The sequence below is a fragment of the Myiozetetes cayanensis genome, unplaced genomic scaffold (assembly GCF_022539395.1).
Source record: "Myiozetetes cayanensis isolate MyiCay16 unplaced genomic scaffold, myiCay2020 scf1, whole genome shotgun sequence".
Lineage (NCBI taxonomy): Eukaryota > Metazoa > Chordata > Aves > Passeriformes > Tyrannidae > Myiozetetes > Myiozetetes cayanensis.
In genome coordinates, this window is record NW_026086604.1 from 98,949,430 (window position 1) to 98,965,349 (window position 15,920).

General features: G+C 40.3%; 2 protein-coding genes across 12 annotated transcripts in view; one reads left to right on the forward strand and one right to left on the reverse strand.

Annotated features, from left to right (window-relative positions):
* EGFR (epidermal growth factor receptor) overlaps positions 1–15,920 on the reverse strand; it is a 1,326,436-nt gene that overhangs the window by 746,518 nt on the left and 563,998 nt on the right. The gene's annotated exons all lie outside the window — the stretch shown is intronic.
* Positions 1–15,920, forward strand: part of HECW1 (HECT, C2 and WW domain containing E3 ubiquitin protein ligase 1) — a 255,066-nt gene that overhangs the window by 140,901 nt on the left and 98,245 nt on the right. For 8 of the 11 annotated variants that reach the window (XR_007630633.1, XM_050330117.1, XM_050330094.1 and 5 more), the window contains one exon: positions 15,018–15,096. Coding sequence is in view for 10 of the 11 variants with exons in the window: in XM_050330117.1 (XP_050186074.1) it covers positions 15,018–15,096 (79 nt within the window). In the remaining variant the exon portion in view is untranslated. The remainder of the gene's footprint in view (positions 1–15,017; positions 15,097–15,920) is intronic. The other 3 variants (XM_050330108.1, XM_050330132.1, XM_050330177.1) reach the window with 1 other exon arrangement.

Genomic DNA, 15,920 nt, shown 5'->3' on the forward strand with positions numbered 1-15,920 from the left:
TTTTGAAATGATGTTAATTAGGTAAGAAATCTGAATCACTTGGGATGAGATGTACCAATTGCTGTATCTATTGGCCTCCATAACCCAGGAAGTAATTTCCAGTTGTGTTTCTGGGATGACACTGTGCTTTAATCAAGAAAAGAAGCCTGTGTTCTGGTGGTCATTAAAATAATACTGAGACTTTTTCAATACTAGTTAATGCATGAATTCTTATTGTTTAGATTCTAACTTTTTAATGATAATCCATCTTTTGTACCTGCAATTTCAAGTTAGTTTAGCCTCTTTTTTTAATGTCTTCTTCAGTTTTTGTTATAAAGCACTACAGCTGGTCATTATATTTCATCTCAGATGTGGGTGGCAATGTATTACCTCTCAGGTATGTGCTAAGAATTAATGTTTTCTAAAAGGCTTAGAAATTTTCAAATGAAAGTTGTTGTCATATACCTTAATCTGCTATTAATTCCTATTAGCTGATGAGACAAAGCAGAGGAGTTAATAGCAAGTATTAGCCATGCTGAAAAGTGCAGTGGCCAGGTTTCTGACTGACATGTCCATTCAGGAAAATCGGCATACTGAGCCATGCTGATTAGTTTAGAACAAAGAAGAAATTACTCGTGTTGAAGAAGGAATGCAAATATTAGCTGAGAGACAACTGTTTGTGTGGATAAGCCTTCTTAAGGTGTTGAATAAATTTTAAAAGGTATACAGGGAAAAACATGAACTCACTGCTTATTCAGAGCATTGAATAAAATCCCAAATGGCTCTTTAAGAGCTTACAAAGAACAAGGCAAAATAAATAGATAGAGCTGGGGCAGCCAAGAAACTTGTTTCGTAAAGTTCTTGTGGTTCCACTGTGATGACACAAAAATAGGACATCAGGGGAACCTGGTAAATAAACAGAATTAGTGGCTTATGAGTGTGTTTTTAAAATATCTCATGTCTGTAAAACAGTGTTAGGATGTCAGAGGCTCATGTTGTTTCTTGAAGATGGTCTTGTGTTTAACAGTGTCTGCTGCTGGGTCTCAGACACATCAGAGTGAAAAGGGAAGAGGAGGGTTAATCTGTAGGAAGGGATGTTAACAAAGGTGTGGCTATGAGTTTTTAATCAATTGGTGTGGATTATGGTAATCTGAAAGCCAGATCCACTGAAGTGATAGAGATGTTCCTGTCTATTAGTCTTTCTCTCAAAGCCTCGGTGAACTATTGTGCAAATATTGGCTAGATACAAGTTATTTACATTGTGTTTCTTTGCATGGCCATTTTAAATGGCTTAATTTCCTATAAGGCATGTCATTTTGGACAGCTGCTTTGGAGTATAATGCAAAGTTGAGTAAAATTGGGTTTGGTGGTTGTTTTGGTTATGAGTTTCTGTTGGATGGTTGTTTTGTTTTTTTTTCTTTCAGAAAAGAGCACAGAGACTTATCTCGGGTCTCTGTCTGGGAATTCCTGATGCACTGACCAAGCTGCCTGTGCTCTGTGTTGCAGTGAGAACTGTAGCCTGCATGTTTTCAGATGTGAGGGAAATGTTTAGGACACACAGATGAGAAATAAACTGAACATATAAGTAAGTGGTGTATTTGCTGTGCAAAAGCAAAGTATCATTTTACAAAGCTTTGATGCATAGTTGAAAATACTGATAAATTCTTGGGCAGGTGCACAAATTATAAAGTCTCTGTACCACCCACAAATGAAACAGATATGGAATCACATATTCCTAAGCTAAAGGATGCTGTGTTTCCTGTGGCCAGCTGGAAAGCTGCACAGTGGGAGGAAAGCTGGGAGCTAGGTACCCATCTTCTTTTTGTGTCCATGCATCTGTATCGCTTATATCTGAATACAAGCTGTGGGAGGAACTTAAACTAAGATGAGCAATTGTGTGCAAGGTCTCTCATTCATCAAATTTTAGCAAATTTCAGCAACTGCCATTCACCAGAATGCCTGTTTACAAGCACTTGGAGGATTTCTTTACCTCAGAAGAGCAGTCAGACATGCAGAGGGAAAGAAAGAAATCATAACACTTGTCAAAGCCAGATCTGCAGCCTGCACCGAACCTGCCTATGTATAGTGTTGCAGTGAAGTTTCATATCTACTGATAGATGCCATCCCATCGACTTTAGTCCTGATTGGATTTTCAGTAACCAAGGATTTTCCAGCAGCCAGAGTAATGGAGAAAAATAACTTACTTTTCTTGAAATGTCTTCTTTTTGTTTTCTTGTCTGCTTTTTTTTTTTTTTTTTTTTTCTCCTGGGAAGGAGGGGTGGGATAAAGATTTGAACAGAGAAGAACATTATTATAGTTTTACGATGCATGACCCTTTGTAAAAGTAACCAGTACTTAAAATCTCTCCCTCTATGAAATAACTCATACCCTTAGATAACCTATATAAAATCAGCACACTTGACTGAGGAAATCACTGGGAGGTGAACTTGCACACATTTATAACTGGGGGATTTGTAGGTCATTTTGAATGTTTGTTTCAGTAGAAATACCATAAGTAGGTGACAGAGAAGAGCAGGTGGTTACTGAAAGCCAGAAGGTTTTTCAACATCCCAACACACATTGGTGCCTGCAGGAATCTGCCATTTGAGTGCAGTGTCCATGAACGTTGTTGTTGTGTGTATGTACATGTCATGCATGCAAACCCTATGATGATCATGTCATCCTTTGTTTTATCTGTTTGTTGAGGATCTCTTGGATTGCCTGCACTTAACTTTACACAAAACCCGGGTGATCCAAAAATACAGTTATAATGTTATACTGGGAAAAGGTTATGATTGGAGACAGATAAAGAAGCATTACAATTTATATTCATCAAGAGGCAGACTTTATGCTTCACAGTTATCTTTTAGGTTTGCATTTTCTGGTTTCTTAGAGCTTGATGGGATAATCATGTTCCCTTAACATAGTTTTGCTGATGGAATAAAGTTATATAATAGTACACATTTTAATACATTTTTTTTCCTATAATTATTACTTGGACCTCTTTTATTCTCAGGTTTTCATACAGGTGGAAAATGGATGTAGGTCAGTGTGTTATATATCAACAGATGTGCATAAGAATACTTCTTTAATAGAATTGTGAACTCTTTGTTCATTTTAAATCCTTGAGTCTCCTGAGAAGCATTTTCCACTTTCATTAAATGTCTAGGCTTTTTTTTCCTCTGGTTAGCTAGCTGAGTTCTCAGACAAGCTTCTTTCCATCCATACTGAAAGCACACAGCACCTCCCCATTCAATATCTTGACTTTAAAATGAGGCTTAAATTTAAACATCTGTAAAATCTTATGGAAAGCAACTAAATTGTTCTTACACACTTCTATTTTTAACTCAACCAGTCTGATTTTTATTCTGCCTGAGGCAGCTTTTTGCCCTTACGGCTATGTGGTAGGACTTTATGGTGAACATAAGTATAAACCGCATTAATTAGACCACATGTTGATATTCTTAGCAAAGGACCACCAGCATTACTCATAATGCCTAACTAATCCTGGATAATTGTTAAAATTCAGTGCACAAAATGTATAATGGACTGTATTTCAGGTACCAACATGTCTATGACCTTTTGTCTGGCAGCCTACAACTGTACTAGGACTGTGATTCCAGAGGTGAAGAGGGCAACCAATGTCTATTACCATACACTTGATTCAGCTACATGGGAATAGTTAAACCTAATATTGGAAAAGTCTGGAGGTGCCTCTAGTTGTCAGAAATCCTGGCTTTTAAAGCGGCCCATTTATTTCTCTTGTTTTTTCCCGAAAGGGTCTCACTTACCTTTGTTAGCAGGCAGTTTTGAAAACTGCTGCCATTGGGTTTGAGTTCTAACAAAGCTGTACTGATCATAGTTGAGCTATTAGGTTTTTTCTGGTGTTTGGCTTGAGTGTTTTGAGATGTGTCTGAAAAGGAGAACAGGAATCTTTTTAGGATGTGAAGACCTGGAATTTTACAAATTAATTGCTTGCTTTCCATATAGCATCCTTGACTGCTTTTTCCTTTGTTTTCCACTATTGTTCCACAGAGCTCTGCCTTTTTACCTTTTCTTGTTCCACTTTTTCCTTTTCTACTAAATTTCTTTCATGTTGTATTTGACTGCTTCCTCTCAAGGTTTTGAACATCTTCTTGATTAGGAGAGGCCCAGATGCCTGAAAAGCATGCTGTGCTCTGGCCCCAAACAGCCTTTAGGACCACTTGGCTGCCTCTCAGTCAGCTGGCTAACAGTGGTGGCTGTGTGAGCCTCAAAGTGCTCAGAGCTGCCAGACACGCCCGGCATGTGAGACATCTCCTTTGCTGTAGGGGTGAGCTGTGGCTATGTCAGGCTTAGCTTGCAGGACTGCTGATTTTGCAGCTGCCTCTCTAGACTGTGCAGTAGAATGCTGTGAGTCTTCGTGCATTTTGGAGTTATCACTACTGAGAGGATGCTCAGAGTTTGCATGTTGATTTTTCAGTTGTGCCTTTGAGGGTGAGGAATGGAGGTGGAAATTGCCAAGTTTATTCTCATGATGTCCTAACTTTTTGCTGTGAGTGATACGTCATTGACAGGGGGTCAGCACAGGCTGCTTCAGTGTCCTGCAGCTCAGGGATGTATAATGCTGCTGTAGCAGAAGAATAAAGGATAAAATATTAATGCCCTGAAGTCAGTGGCCAAACTCTTACCACTTTTAGAGGAGTCAAAATTTGCTTCCATATTCAGCAGTCATCCTTTTTGTCTCACTGTAGACTGGCAACACAGCCTGGGGAAAAGGCTGGAAAAGTTGTGTCTCATGTTCTCTTTCCAACTGTTTAAGGGAGCATGGGTCAAGGAGGTGGTTTGGATCCGACCTGCTTCCACGTAGCCCAAAGTTTTGCATCCTGACCGAAATGTTCCTGCTACTGCAGGAGCAAGAAGAGCAGAGTGACAGCTGCTGCTGGAAGGGCAGCAGCAACAGCCCAGCTCTCCTCTCCTTTCCTTGCCCATCATTACTCATACAGTTGCAGACGACTGAACATGGAGGCTGCCTGTGCAGGGAGGGACAGAAGGAAGGAATGGATGACTGGTTTGCCTGGCAGAGAGCAGGAATGTTCCCAGTGGAGATGAGAGGATGATGTTTTCTGCAGAAGACACCTACTTTCATGAAAGCATGTTTGGCAAGGGGAGGGATCTAGGGAGGAGGGGATATGGAGTTTGTGTGGGAATGGGAGCCACTTGTTTTCATTATGAGTACCAGATGAGGACAGTCGGAGTGGTGTCTAGCGTGAGGTATGAACTTCTGCATTGCCTTGCTCAGTGCCACAGAACAGTTTCCCAGGTTTGGCTGAAGTATTTGAGATGAATTGTGCACTGAATTCCATCAAACCTGACACATGTGAAAATGCCTCTGATGCTGATAAGATGTGATTTATTTATTAGGAACTACAAGCATTATATCATTATACACATTGAAGTTAATGATTTTCTGAAGTGACAGCGCTTCTGCATTTAGTTGGCATCCCTTTCCCTCCTGGTGTATTTAACGACTTTATGTTCAGAAGTCTTGCATCCAATATGAACCAGGCCAAATCCTTTACAAGGATTTTGGTGATGACCAAATTGCTGTAATGAATTAATCTGTTAATCTTGGAGATCAGATAATTAATCTTGGCGATCAGATTTCGTAAATGTTGCTTCTCCCCAGAAGTCTTTGCCATACCTCAAGTTTGCTGTGACATGCTACCACTGTCATTTTCAGGATGAGTCTTACCTCTGCTTTCTTTGTCCTTCAGACTGAACTTCATGTATGAGGACTGGCAGAGATGCAGCTGGATTTATTTATTTATTCAGTCTTAAGGAAAGTAATATTTGGGATGTTACTGATGACTTTACCTAATGGGAAGTAGGGGGCAGACTCTATTCACAGCACATGGTGAAATGACAGCAGGACAAAGATACAGGTTGCGACAAGAGGCATTCTGATTATACCTTAGGAATATTTTTTTCTCAGGACAGTAGTCAAACAGGTTGCCCAGAGGGCTCGTGGGATCTCCATCCTTTGAGATATTCAGAGCTGAACTGGACAGGTACCTCAGTAGCCTGCTCTAAGTTGGTCCTGTTTTGACAGAAGGGTCAGATGACTTCAGGAAATCTCTTCCGACAATGATTATTCTATGGCAGTTTGATTCCAGTCAGTATTCCCACACGCCCACTTCACAGGAGAGGGGCTGTTGACTTTTTAAAGCCTGTTGTTCTAAAAAACAGCAACCTAAGAAAAACAAAACACTGAATGCTGTAGCCAGCAAAAGGCAGTTGGGAATTTTTAAAAAAGAAAGATTTAAAGTAAAGCAACCACAAAAAGAGATAACAAAAGCAAAAGTAAACAAAAAAACCCAAACCCGTGGGTTTACTAAGGTGAGATAAGCAGTTCCTGCTGGGTCTCATGGATCTGCCAAAAGATCCAGAGGAGAAACACTGAGTGTGAATGAGGCTGCATTGACTGAGTGACTGTAGATATTATAAAAGAAGATTTTCTTTTCTTTTCAGCTTTAACTTTTCTGTGGCATCATAACTAGAAAATCCTCTGTGTAGTGAAATGTTTTATTAGCGATTCAGCAAGATCGAGGGACATTTGAAGTAGCAGAGGTATTTCTCTACATTTAAAATCAGGCTATAAATCTCTGCAGTCGCCTCATTTCTGCTCAGTGTAGGACCCAAGGCTGAAAGTAGAGTGTCTGTAGCTCACTTCTGGAAATAATGGTATTCATAGTTGAACTGGTATTTGAGGCATTCATTTAGAAGAATGGGCATTGTTCACTGCCTAGCTGCTTCTTTTATGGTGTAAAGGGTCATTGACTCCATTCCCTTGTCCAGACACTTGGGCAGCATGACTAATGCTTTGAGCTGTTCTTCAAACACAGCCTAGCTGAAAGATACAGTTGTCTCTCACACGTGTCAGCATTACTCATCTATGCACTTGTCCCATCCAAACGGTGTTAGAGGAGCGAGGAGTTTCTGAAGCTGTAATGAAGACAGCCTAGAAGTATAAACTGCTGCCTAACACAACTTTCCTGCTTTCCAAAGACACTGTGGATGTGTCAGAGTGTTTATTCTGTATATATCCTATGTTATGGTGCCTCTCCTCATTTCATAGGCAAAAAGAAAAGGTGTTAGCAGCATTTTTTTTTTTTTTTAGTTCTCCATACAAAGAAAGTGTTTTCATGAAAAGTTTGAATTTGGAGTCTATGGGGCAAATTTAATGCAGAATTACAGGATCCAGACAGTGCCCAATGGGCCTCTTCATCTGTCAGCGGCAAACCTCTCACTTATTTCAGTGGCTTGCAGGATATTGCTTAGCTGTTCCAGAGAGGATAATATTTAGAAGCAGTTCTTGCTGTCAGAGTGCTTAAGCACATTAATACTCTGTGTATGGACCTGTCAGGTTTACAGGGTCAATCCTGTTCAGCATTAGGCAGCTGCCTGATGTAAATCTGATCATAAACCCAGATTTTCTTCGTTGTTTTTTTTTTTTTTTTTTTCCTGGATGATGGTAACACTGGAAAGCTCAAAGCTGTTTAGCAACTGCAAGGAGCCTTCTTCCCTGCTAAGTCAACCAGAGTTTGTTTTGAACATTGGGGCTGTAAACTACTGTCATCCTTTTGTCCACTTTAACCTTGCTGAGAGACTTTTTAGGGCTCAAAGGGTCACTGGCATGAAATAGCATACAGCCTCAGAGCCAGCGTGTGAGCAGTTGGTAAGATATGCTGCAAAAGTTGCTCCCAGAAGTTGCTATGAATAAAGAAAATGTCTGCTGCTTAGGTGTAGTTCAGCCATCAACCCAGAAACCACAACCCAAAGCCTATCCACATGCATGTGTGATTCTGTTAAAGGATCTGAAAATCTAAGCCTTTATTTAAATGAAGTGGCAAAGAGTGAAGGAAGATCAGAATCTCTAATCAAGCTTTTCCTTTGCTGTCAAAGGGTGACTGAAATTTATTAGGCAGAGCTGTTAAAACCATTAAAAAGCTGAATCTAATAAAATTTTGGAAGAAAAAGATATTGGACTCTGCAGGAGATACTGATTTGTTGCCTCAGTCCTTGATTTGGTTTTAATTGGAAGTGTTTGCTCTTAACATCCTGATTCTAGATTCTGGTTATGCTGAAATAGCATTCTGCATGCATAGGGTCGGTTGGGGAATATGAAATAGCTTCATGCCAACATGGAGACATACACTTGGTATGTACTCTCATTGGATGTCCTCTTGTCATAAGCCTATTGAAAGTTGCCTTCTAAAGGACTTTACTGGTGATACTAAGCCACAGGATTTTTTTTCCAGTGATTTTGTTTGTCTGACAGGGTTTGTTATCTAGAATCTGCTGAAAGAATTCGTAACATTTTCAATGGAAAAAAAAAATTGTTTACTCACTTCCTTGCTACCTTTTTTAAGGGTTTCTAGAACAGGAGTTTTTGGAATGAAAAACTTCCGTCTCCTGTGAATAAATGAAGTGATCAATAAACACTACTGCAAGATGAAGCAAAAGGTGCTTTCTGTAGACAGAGGGCAATTAATATCTGCCCACGAAAGGCCTAATCTCCACTTAATTAGGGAATGGCATTGAGAAGGTGGTGTGTTACAAGGCTAAAATGCCGCTGACCGTGGCACATGGGGAAGCCTCTGTGTGTGTGTGTGTGGTCATAATCCTTCAGGGATGTGAGCTGGCTGCAGAGCGCCCAGCAGGAGCTAGGCTGCTGCTGGAGAAGCTGCCTGCTGTTTGGAGGCACCTGATAAAAAAATACTACCGTGCCAGCACAATGGCTTAACAAGCTAACAGGATAAGTGGAATATATTGCATTCAAGAGCTGGATAATTCTGTTAACAGAGTGGGGTTGCAGCTGAAGCACTGCCACTAATTAGGGGTAGATTTTCAAAGTGGTGCCTGGGATTACAGCCATAATTCTGTCAGTGGCAGTCATGGAGCTCAGATCTGCATTTGCTGCTTTCAGAATTCACCCCTTACACCCAAAGCCCTTTCTTCACTGAAGAAGTCAAGTGATGGAGTAAAAGGAAGCACTTAGTCAGTCTGTGTTTGCTTAGTCAATTTTTTTTACAAAACTATTTCTTTTTGAATTCAGCACTTGGGAAGAAGTGGGAATAGTCATCCATTTGCAGATCTACTGAGGAATTCCCTCTCTAAAGAAGATGGTAGAATATGAGGTGTTAACTTGGGATGATGTCTGATACTCTCTTCCTGTGATAAGAAACTTCACTGCTGAGCTGTGGGAAGTGTAAGCCTTTTTCCACATGTTTTAAAGAGTTGTCCAAATGTTAAGCATTCAGTGAATCAAGAGGGCAACAGCAAAAGCCAACAGAAATAGGTTAGGGGAGAATAATTTTTGGACTAATTGTTCTGGACTCCCGTGCCATGTACACACAGGTCTGTTAAAACAGTAACTCCAAGCTGGTTTAAACTAACATCAGCAAAGCTGTGCAGAGTGGAAGCTGGTACTCTGGTCCTGCATTGTGCTGGGCAGTTTTGGACCTGTCTTACATGTCAGATGAACTAGGGGATAAAAGCAGATGGAAGGACACAGGGAACAGAGTATCAGCTTCTTCTTGAATTCAGGTTATTAACCTTATTTATTTTGCATTAAATTAGCTGGCAAGTTTGGTGGTCTTGAGAAGCAGAAAACAGAGAATTGGAGCTTGAAGTGCACATAGTGCAGGCAGTGACTCGACAGCCTTTTCCCCCAGGACTGCAACACCCCATCTTTAGCTCCAACACATCTAGCAATACTTTTTCTGTTTCCTGATTCAAAATTTGGGGCTGAGATGAGGCCGTTTTTCACTTTTTCTTTGAATTAAGCACAGGTTACAGCCTTCCTTTTTTTCAGTGCTCTAATCTGCTGCCTTTCATCCTCAGAGCTGGTGTGTACAAACAGAAAATATTGTGCTGCTTTATGTTTATGGTTCCTAGTTTTCTTTCATTGTAGGCTTCCATCTTCAATACACGTATGGATAGTACCGCTGGGAAGTGTGAGCCCTTCTGAATACTTTGTTATGTTTTTAGATCTGCTTTTTTAAAGAAAAACTCTTGTGAATAGGTAGTGTTGTCCAGGCTAGAGCTTTGCCAGTTTACAGTATCTGACTAATTAATCTGCATTAGATATTACTGTATTGCAATCTGTGCTCTCAGTGGAAAACATTCTAGGTTTTAATTAGCACCTTGTAAAATCGAAACTTGATTGGATTGAGCTTTAGGTCGTGTCCATGATGTTCACCACATAAGTCAACAAAAGCAAACAGGTAATACAGCACTGTTTTTCATGTCACTGGAATTCCCTGTTTAAATGTAAGAAATACTGGCTTGTGTGAGATCAGTGATATACATTATGGTCATTCAATGTTGCCATTCTTTCGCAGCAGAAGCTACTGGTACAGAAGTACTTTGGCTCTCAGTGAAGAGGAAGATTACTTAATCTAGATGTTTCTTTTGCTTATGGGAAAATTTGCTTAGCTTTGTTGAATCTTTTCATATGGGCACAGGGGGCAAAAATGTCCTTCTGGAGAGGAAAGTGTGTTACAGAACACTTAAGACTAAGACATAACAGTGTTTTCCTGTGCTGTGTGTGGGAAAAGGAGTAAGTGCTTGTATTTTTCAGCTATGCATGTCTAGCTGTGGTAGATGCATGCAATAAAATCATATTTATCCTGTTTCATATCAGCAGGACTTTAAAAATATTGAACTTGGGCTGCACAGTAGACAAACATGCTAAAGGGAGCTTAATGCTGCAAAGCATGTTTTGCCAGCATGCTGCACTGTTACTGGTCACTGTGGTGTCCAAAAGCAGATCTTCTCATACAGCACCAGGTAAACACAGTTACTGTTTCTTCCAGGCCCGCATTCACACTGTACCTGTGTCCAAAAGTATTTGCCTCATCATAACCTAGAGCAACAGGGAGGCTGAATAGGGGCACCCTCAGTGTGCCCTGTAAGCCACTTTATTTTCATGACCAAGACAGTTGTCCTTGTTACTCTTCCATATATTTAGGTAGACTACTGAACAGAAAGGGATTTTCGGAGATACTTTTATTTAGTTGTGAGAATCTCTGTTTCTGGACCTCTGCTTAGACAAATTTTTGGTGATGCACTTGGAATTTTGTCACAGCAAGAGCTGATGGACTGTAATATTCTGGGATTTCTCAAGATTTATTTTATTCTTTTTCTGTAACACATACCATGGCTAAAGAGGGAGGGAGTCTCAAGGGCTCTGTTTGCTAGTGTGAAGCCTGCCTCCTTTTTCGTTCAGGGTCACATAATTTCTTTCTAGCTTTTGCAGGAACTACTCACAAGGAAAAGTGATACTAGGACAAGACTTATTTTTAGCTTTCACTCATCTCCTTGTATCTTCTTTCTTCTCTGTGCTGTAAAAATGGAAAGCACTACCAAACCTGGACCTTTTATTGAGCTTAGCAAGACCCAAGAGGCTTGAATCTGACCTCAAATACCTTCCCATGTTTCACAGATAGCTATTACAGGCCTTGGCAGACATCTTTTGCCACTCTTCAGAGGTTAGGAAACTCTGTAGCAGAAAAGATGATTTTACAATGTATGTTTTCTGCAGAATATTTTGAAGAAGTACTGATACCCCTCTAACTGTCTGAATATACGTGCTCCCGTCAGTGGCAATGATGCTGGCTCCAGTTACATTCAAGGAAAGCAAAAGGAGGTTTGAATCCAGTTCAGGAAGCCTTTGGTTTTCTGAGAGAGATTCAGCTAGGCTTGAAGTTGCAGCTCATATCCCATCTCTTCATGTCTAGATATAACAAAGCATATAGTAAAAGCATATTCGTTCCATTTTGTATCAGCAGGACTTGTAAACTAATTAGGCTGGGCTGTACAGTTAAAAATATTAAACTAATTCAGACTGAGCTCTCACTTCAAAGGCATAAAAGAGCAGAAAAGTTACTGAGGGAAAATCACATTTGTTCCTTTTCATGTGAAGGACTTCAGGTCCATAGAATGTCAAGTGACAAGATGAATGTTGTCTTTCTGTCAACTAACTATAGTTTAAGTGGCAGTTGAGAAGATAGAGGGGTTTTTGCCTCCTGATTACTAAATTCAAGGTTTAGTTATAGTGACAAAATTCCCAAAGTAATTATATTGTAGCCACTGAAATCAGTCTGGATTTCTTTCACGATAAATGGCAAGCAGGAACAGTATGACCTGTGCATGTTCCCATCCCAGGCCTCAAGATGCTATGAAACTGAGTTGATACGGTGACTGGTGAGCACTGATAATCACTCACCCTCTTCTGCCCTGCCCTACATCAAGTGCAGCCTTGCCCTCACTACTGGAGACAGTCTGGTATTGCATTAGAAAACAGTGAATCTGAACTGCAGCAATTAGCTCTTTTTATTTTCAGAAAAACAGATTTAATCTTGGGAGATTTTTCTCTCTTCCTCCCCTGATGTTCCTTCTGACTTCTTGAAATGCCAATAATTAAAGTATAATCACTATCACGGCCTTCCTAGTATCCTTCCCTGAGTATGCCCATGTTTAATCCCTCCATTCTTTGAGAGAGGATGTTTACCTGCTCTTGAGCCTTCTCTGGCCTATGCCCTGCTGTGCCTGAGGACCTGTATTGTGGGTGAGAAGTTGTGGTGCACATGTGAGAAGAGTGGCAGAGCAGTGCTTTCAGACGGCTGGAGGGTGAGGAACACAGATTTGTGATGGTAGAGCTACACAAGAGGCATTTGGCTCAGCCTTATGAAGTTTTTAATGGTGCACCCCAGGCCTCAACCCAAGGATAAATGCACCTCTCCTTCAGCCTTTCTGCCATACTTTCCATTTCTCATCTGCTGGACAGGAAGAAAATTGGAAAAGCTTCAAAAAAGTGTGGGTGTTTCATATTGCTAAGGTTAAGTGCTAGACATTATCAAAGTGACTGGCATTTGGATGTAGTGTTGCATCTCAGACAGCTTCGCTGGGGTCAGCTACTGATTATATAACTCATTTATGCAGCAGGATTGGCTTTTTGTTTCCATGATTGCATGGTAAGCACTTGACAGGACACTGCGGGGTACACCTGTTTCACGGAAGAGACGGATCATTCAGAAGCAAATAAATTTATTTTGGTTTTGTTTTACTTGTGAGACTGGATGTCTTATTATTTCCCTTGTATAATGCCAAGCTTCACCAGTGCAGGTTTGGCCATGCTGGGGATGCTTTCACAACAATATTACAGCTGCCTTGATATAATTTCACTAATGTAGGTATGGCCCTCATTTAATAGCAATATATTTTTAAGTTTTGAACAGGCTAGTGATTGCAGGACCCTATCAGATCCACCCCAGTTTATTCAAAATGTAGACTGCTAAACTATTCGTGCTGCCATGATGTACGACATACGTGGCAGATCTAAAAAAAAAAGCACCCAGAGTAATACTGAAGAACTGAAAAAAAGCACGTGTTTTGCAAATGTGCACATATCTAGGTTGGTTGGCCCAGTTACTGTCCTGGACAAGATCATGGAAGCACCATAATAGTAACCACTAAAAGAGAGTGTGTAATAAATGTCAGGTAGTGACATAGTATGAAAAATACACAATGACAAGGAAATGTCTCTTTCTTGGTGGGGTCACAATTTTGGCTGCTAAAGGTTACTGAGTTCTTGTCATGAAATTCTAGCAATCACATATATTCTGTTCTAAATGTGTCTCTGTCCAGAAATCAGTAGTGGCTTCAATAAGTTTATTGAAACCTACTTAGCTGAGAAGACAGAAAGTACAATTGCAACTAATTAGCTGTGATCCAATAGGGATATTTATATTGAAATTTACTCATAGTCTCACTCTACTCAGTACCTTTTATCCCATTTAGATAGTCTAGAAGAAACAAAATGATTATGGCAGAAAGTCAAGTCCAACAGAGCCCATTATTTTATAACTATGTCTAAATTCAACCTGTATGTTTTTGATCTAGGCCTCATTTGTGTCTTAACCTGACAGTTGTGTTGTTTAATCCCTGCTAGCTGGGCTGCAGTGCCCTCTTACATTGCACTCTCTGGGGGCAGAGACCAGCTTGCTTTCTAAGTTAAGCTCGACTACACAATATTTAATATAGCGAGCAATGAGTCACAGCTGAGTGGGACTTCAGTTACTCTTTCCTGGCAGAAAATGGAATTTCACTACATAAATGCTGTTTTTCTTTTTTGGCTGACAGCTGAATGGCAAGAGTGGTGAGGAGCTGCTGCTTCCTGGGGGCAGAGCAGCATTTGGTTTGACTCCAGAGTCAATGGGAGGCAGTATTAGTAGCACCACCTCCCTGCTGAACTTGGAGCCTGACACCTGAGGGCATCTCCTCTGCCCTGTTCAGGGTCTCAACAGTGAAAAATGCTGATGGTGGGTTTCTGCTGATGCCCCAGACACTGGCTCAGAGGCATTCTTGCTTTCCAGTTCTGATCACAGCCAGAAGGCAGCTTGGGTCCTAATTTGCAGAACAGCAGCTCACCAATAAACTTGCTGAACCAAAGACTGACATTAAAACCTAAACTGTGGCATACAAATGGTCATCTATGGATTTTTAATTTCTTTTGTTTTGTCAGATCACCCTCAATGCTTATTGTTTTCAGAATTCACAGCGAGTTGTTGTGCAGGGTATTAGTAATCTCTCAGAAGTCTTTCTTGCATGTATGCAATTAGCTTTCTGGAACAAGATTTTTCTACACAAGTAATAAGATGTTATAAAGATGGAAGTTGTTTTAAGAGTTGATAGCTACATCCCCATCCTTATCCTGATTAATAAGTAGTTCCTTTTTGGGTGATGAACTGCTATGTTCAAATTACAGTATTTTTTCATCGTTCTTTTTTCTAAGGAAGAGCTTCCAGGAAGAGATGATTTAGGCCATTAATGGTTAAATGATTACCTAGACAAAAACATTGTTTTGATCCCTGGTGCTTAATTGATTCTTAGTTGGAAAACTAAGATTCTGCAAAAAAAAGACAGTTAGTAAGCAATTTCTCTGTTCCAGAGTTGTTGGAGACTACTCTTTCTCACCATTGTTTGTCTTCCAGCAGATTTTTAAAAGCATCACCAATGAAGACTCAATCCAGGGACAAGGAAGTCGGAGACTGATAAGTTTTTCATTGTCGGGTAAGTCACTGCTGATGGGAAAGTTTTAAGCCCAAAGAGTTGGAGACTGGAGTTCCTAGAACCTTTCACGTGCATGTTTCTAAAACCTTTCATGTGTGGTAGTTATATGTATGTATATATTTATGTATGGGTTTTTGTCTGCTGCTCTAGAAGTGATGCTGAGACAGAGAATTAATATCTGTTATTATTGCCACACTCCCTTCAGTGAGAGTTACGTGCTGAAGTGTCTTGTTCAAGTAGAGTTGTGGGGCCAGATTAGGTTTTTCTGTTCACAATTAAATATGTAGGTCAGGGAAAGCAAGATCAAAGGCATGTGCTTTACTTGGAGAGTGCAATGTGATTTGTGGTAGTCCTTTGTTTCTTGGAGAGCACGTTCCACAGTCATGATCCAGACCTGAGGCAGATCTATGTGCTGTGGTACACAAGCTTGAGTGACTCTCTGACTCTTGAGCCTGAACACTTCTCTCACTCCTCTACATTTCTTGAAGAATGCTCAGCCTCATTACTTGGCATGTCACTACAGGTTTTAAAGGCTTAATATGGTTCCATGAAGCAGCTATGAACCATTTGATCTGGCTTTGGTAAAAACAGTCTGCAAATCACATCTGTAGACAAAAATCAGTTTGTCAAAAGAGAGTAGTTGTGAGCAAGGTTCTCATTTTGGAGTTTTATGCTTGCTACTTGGTTTCTGTACTTTTTTAGCTCCTGGAAGACAAAGATACTTACCTTGATTGAAAGTTCTTTGAGGAAGTAGTACAGAGTAAAGAGTTACCCTAGGTCAAAAGTTTTACAGGCATAGGCCTTTCTGTATAATGTCCTACACT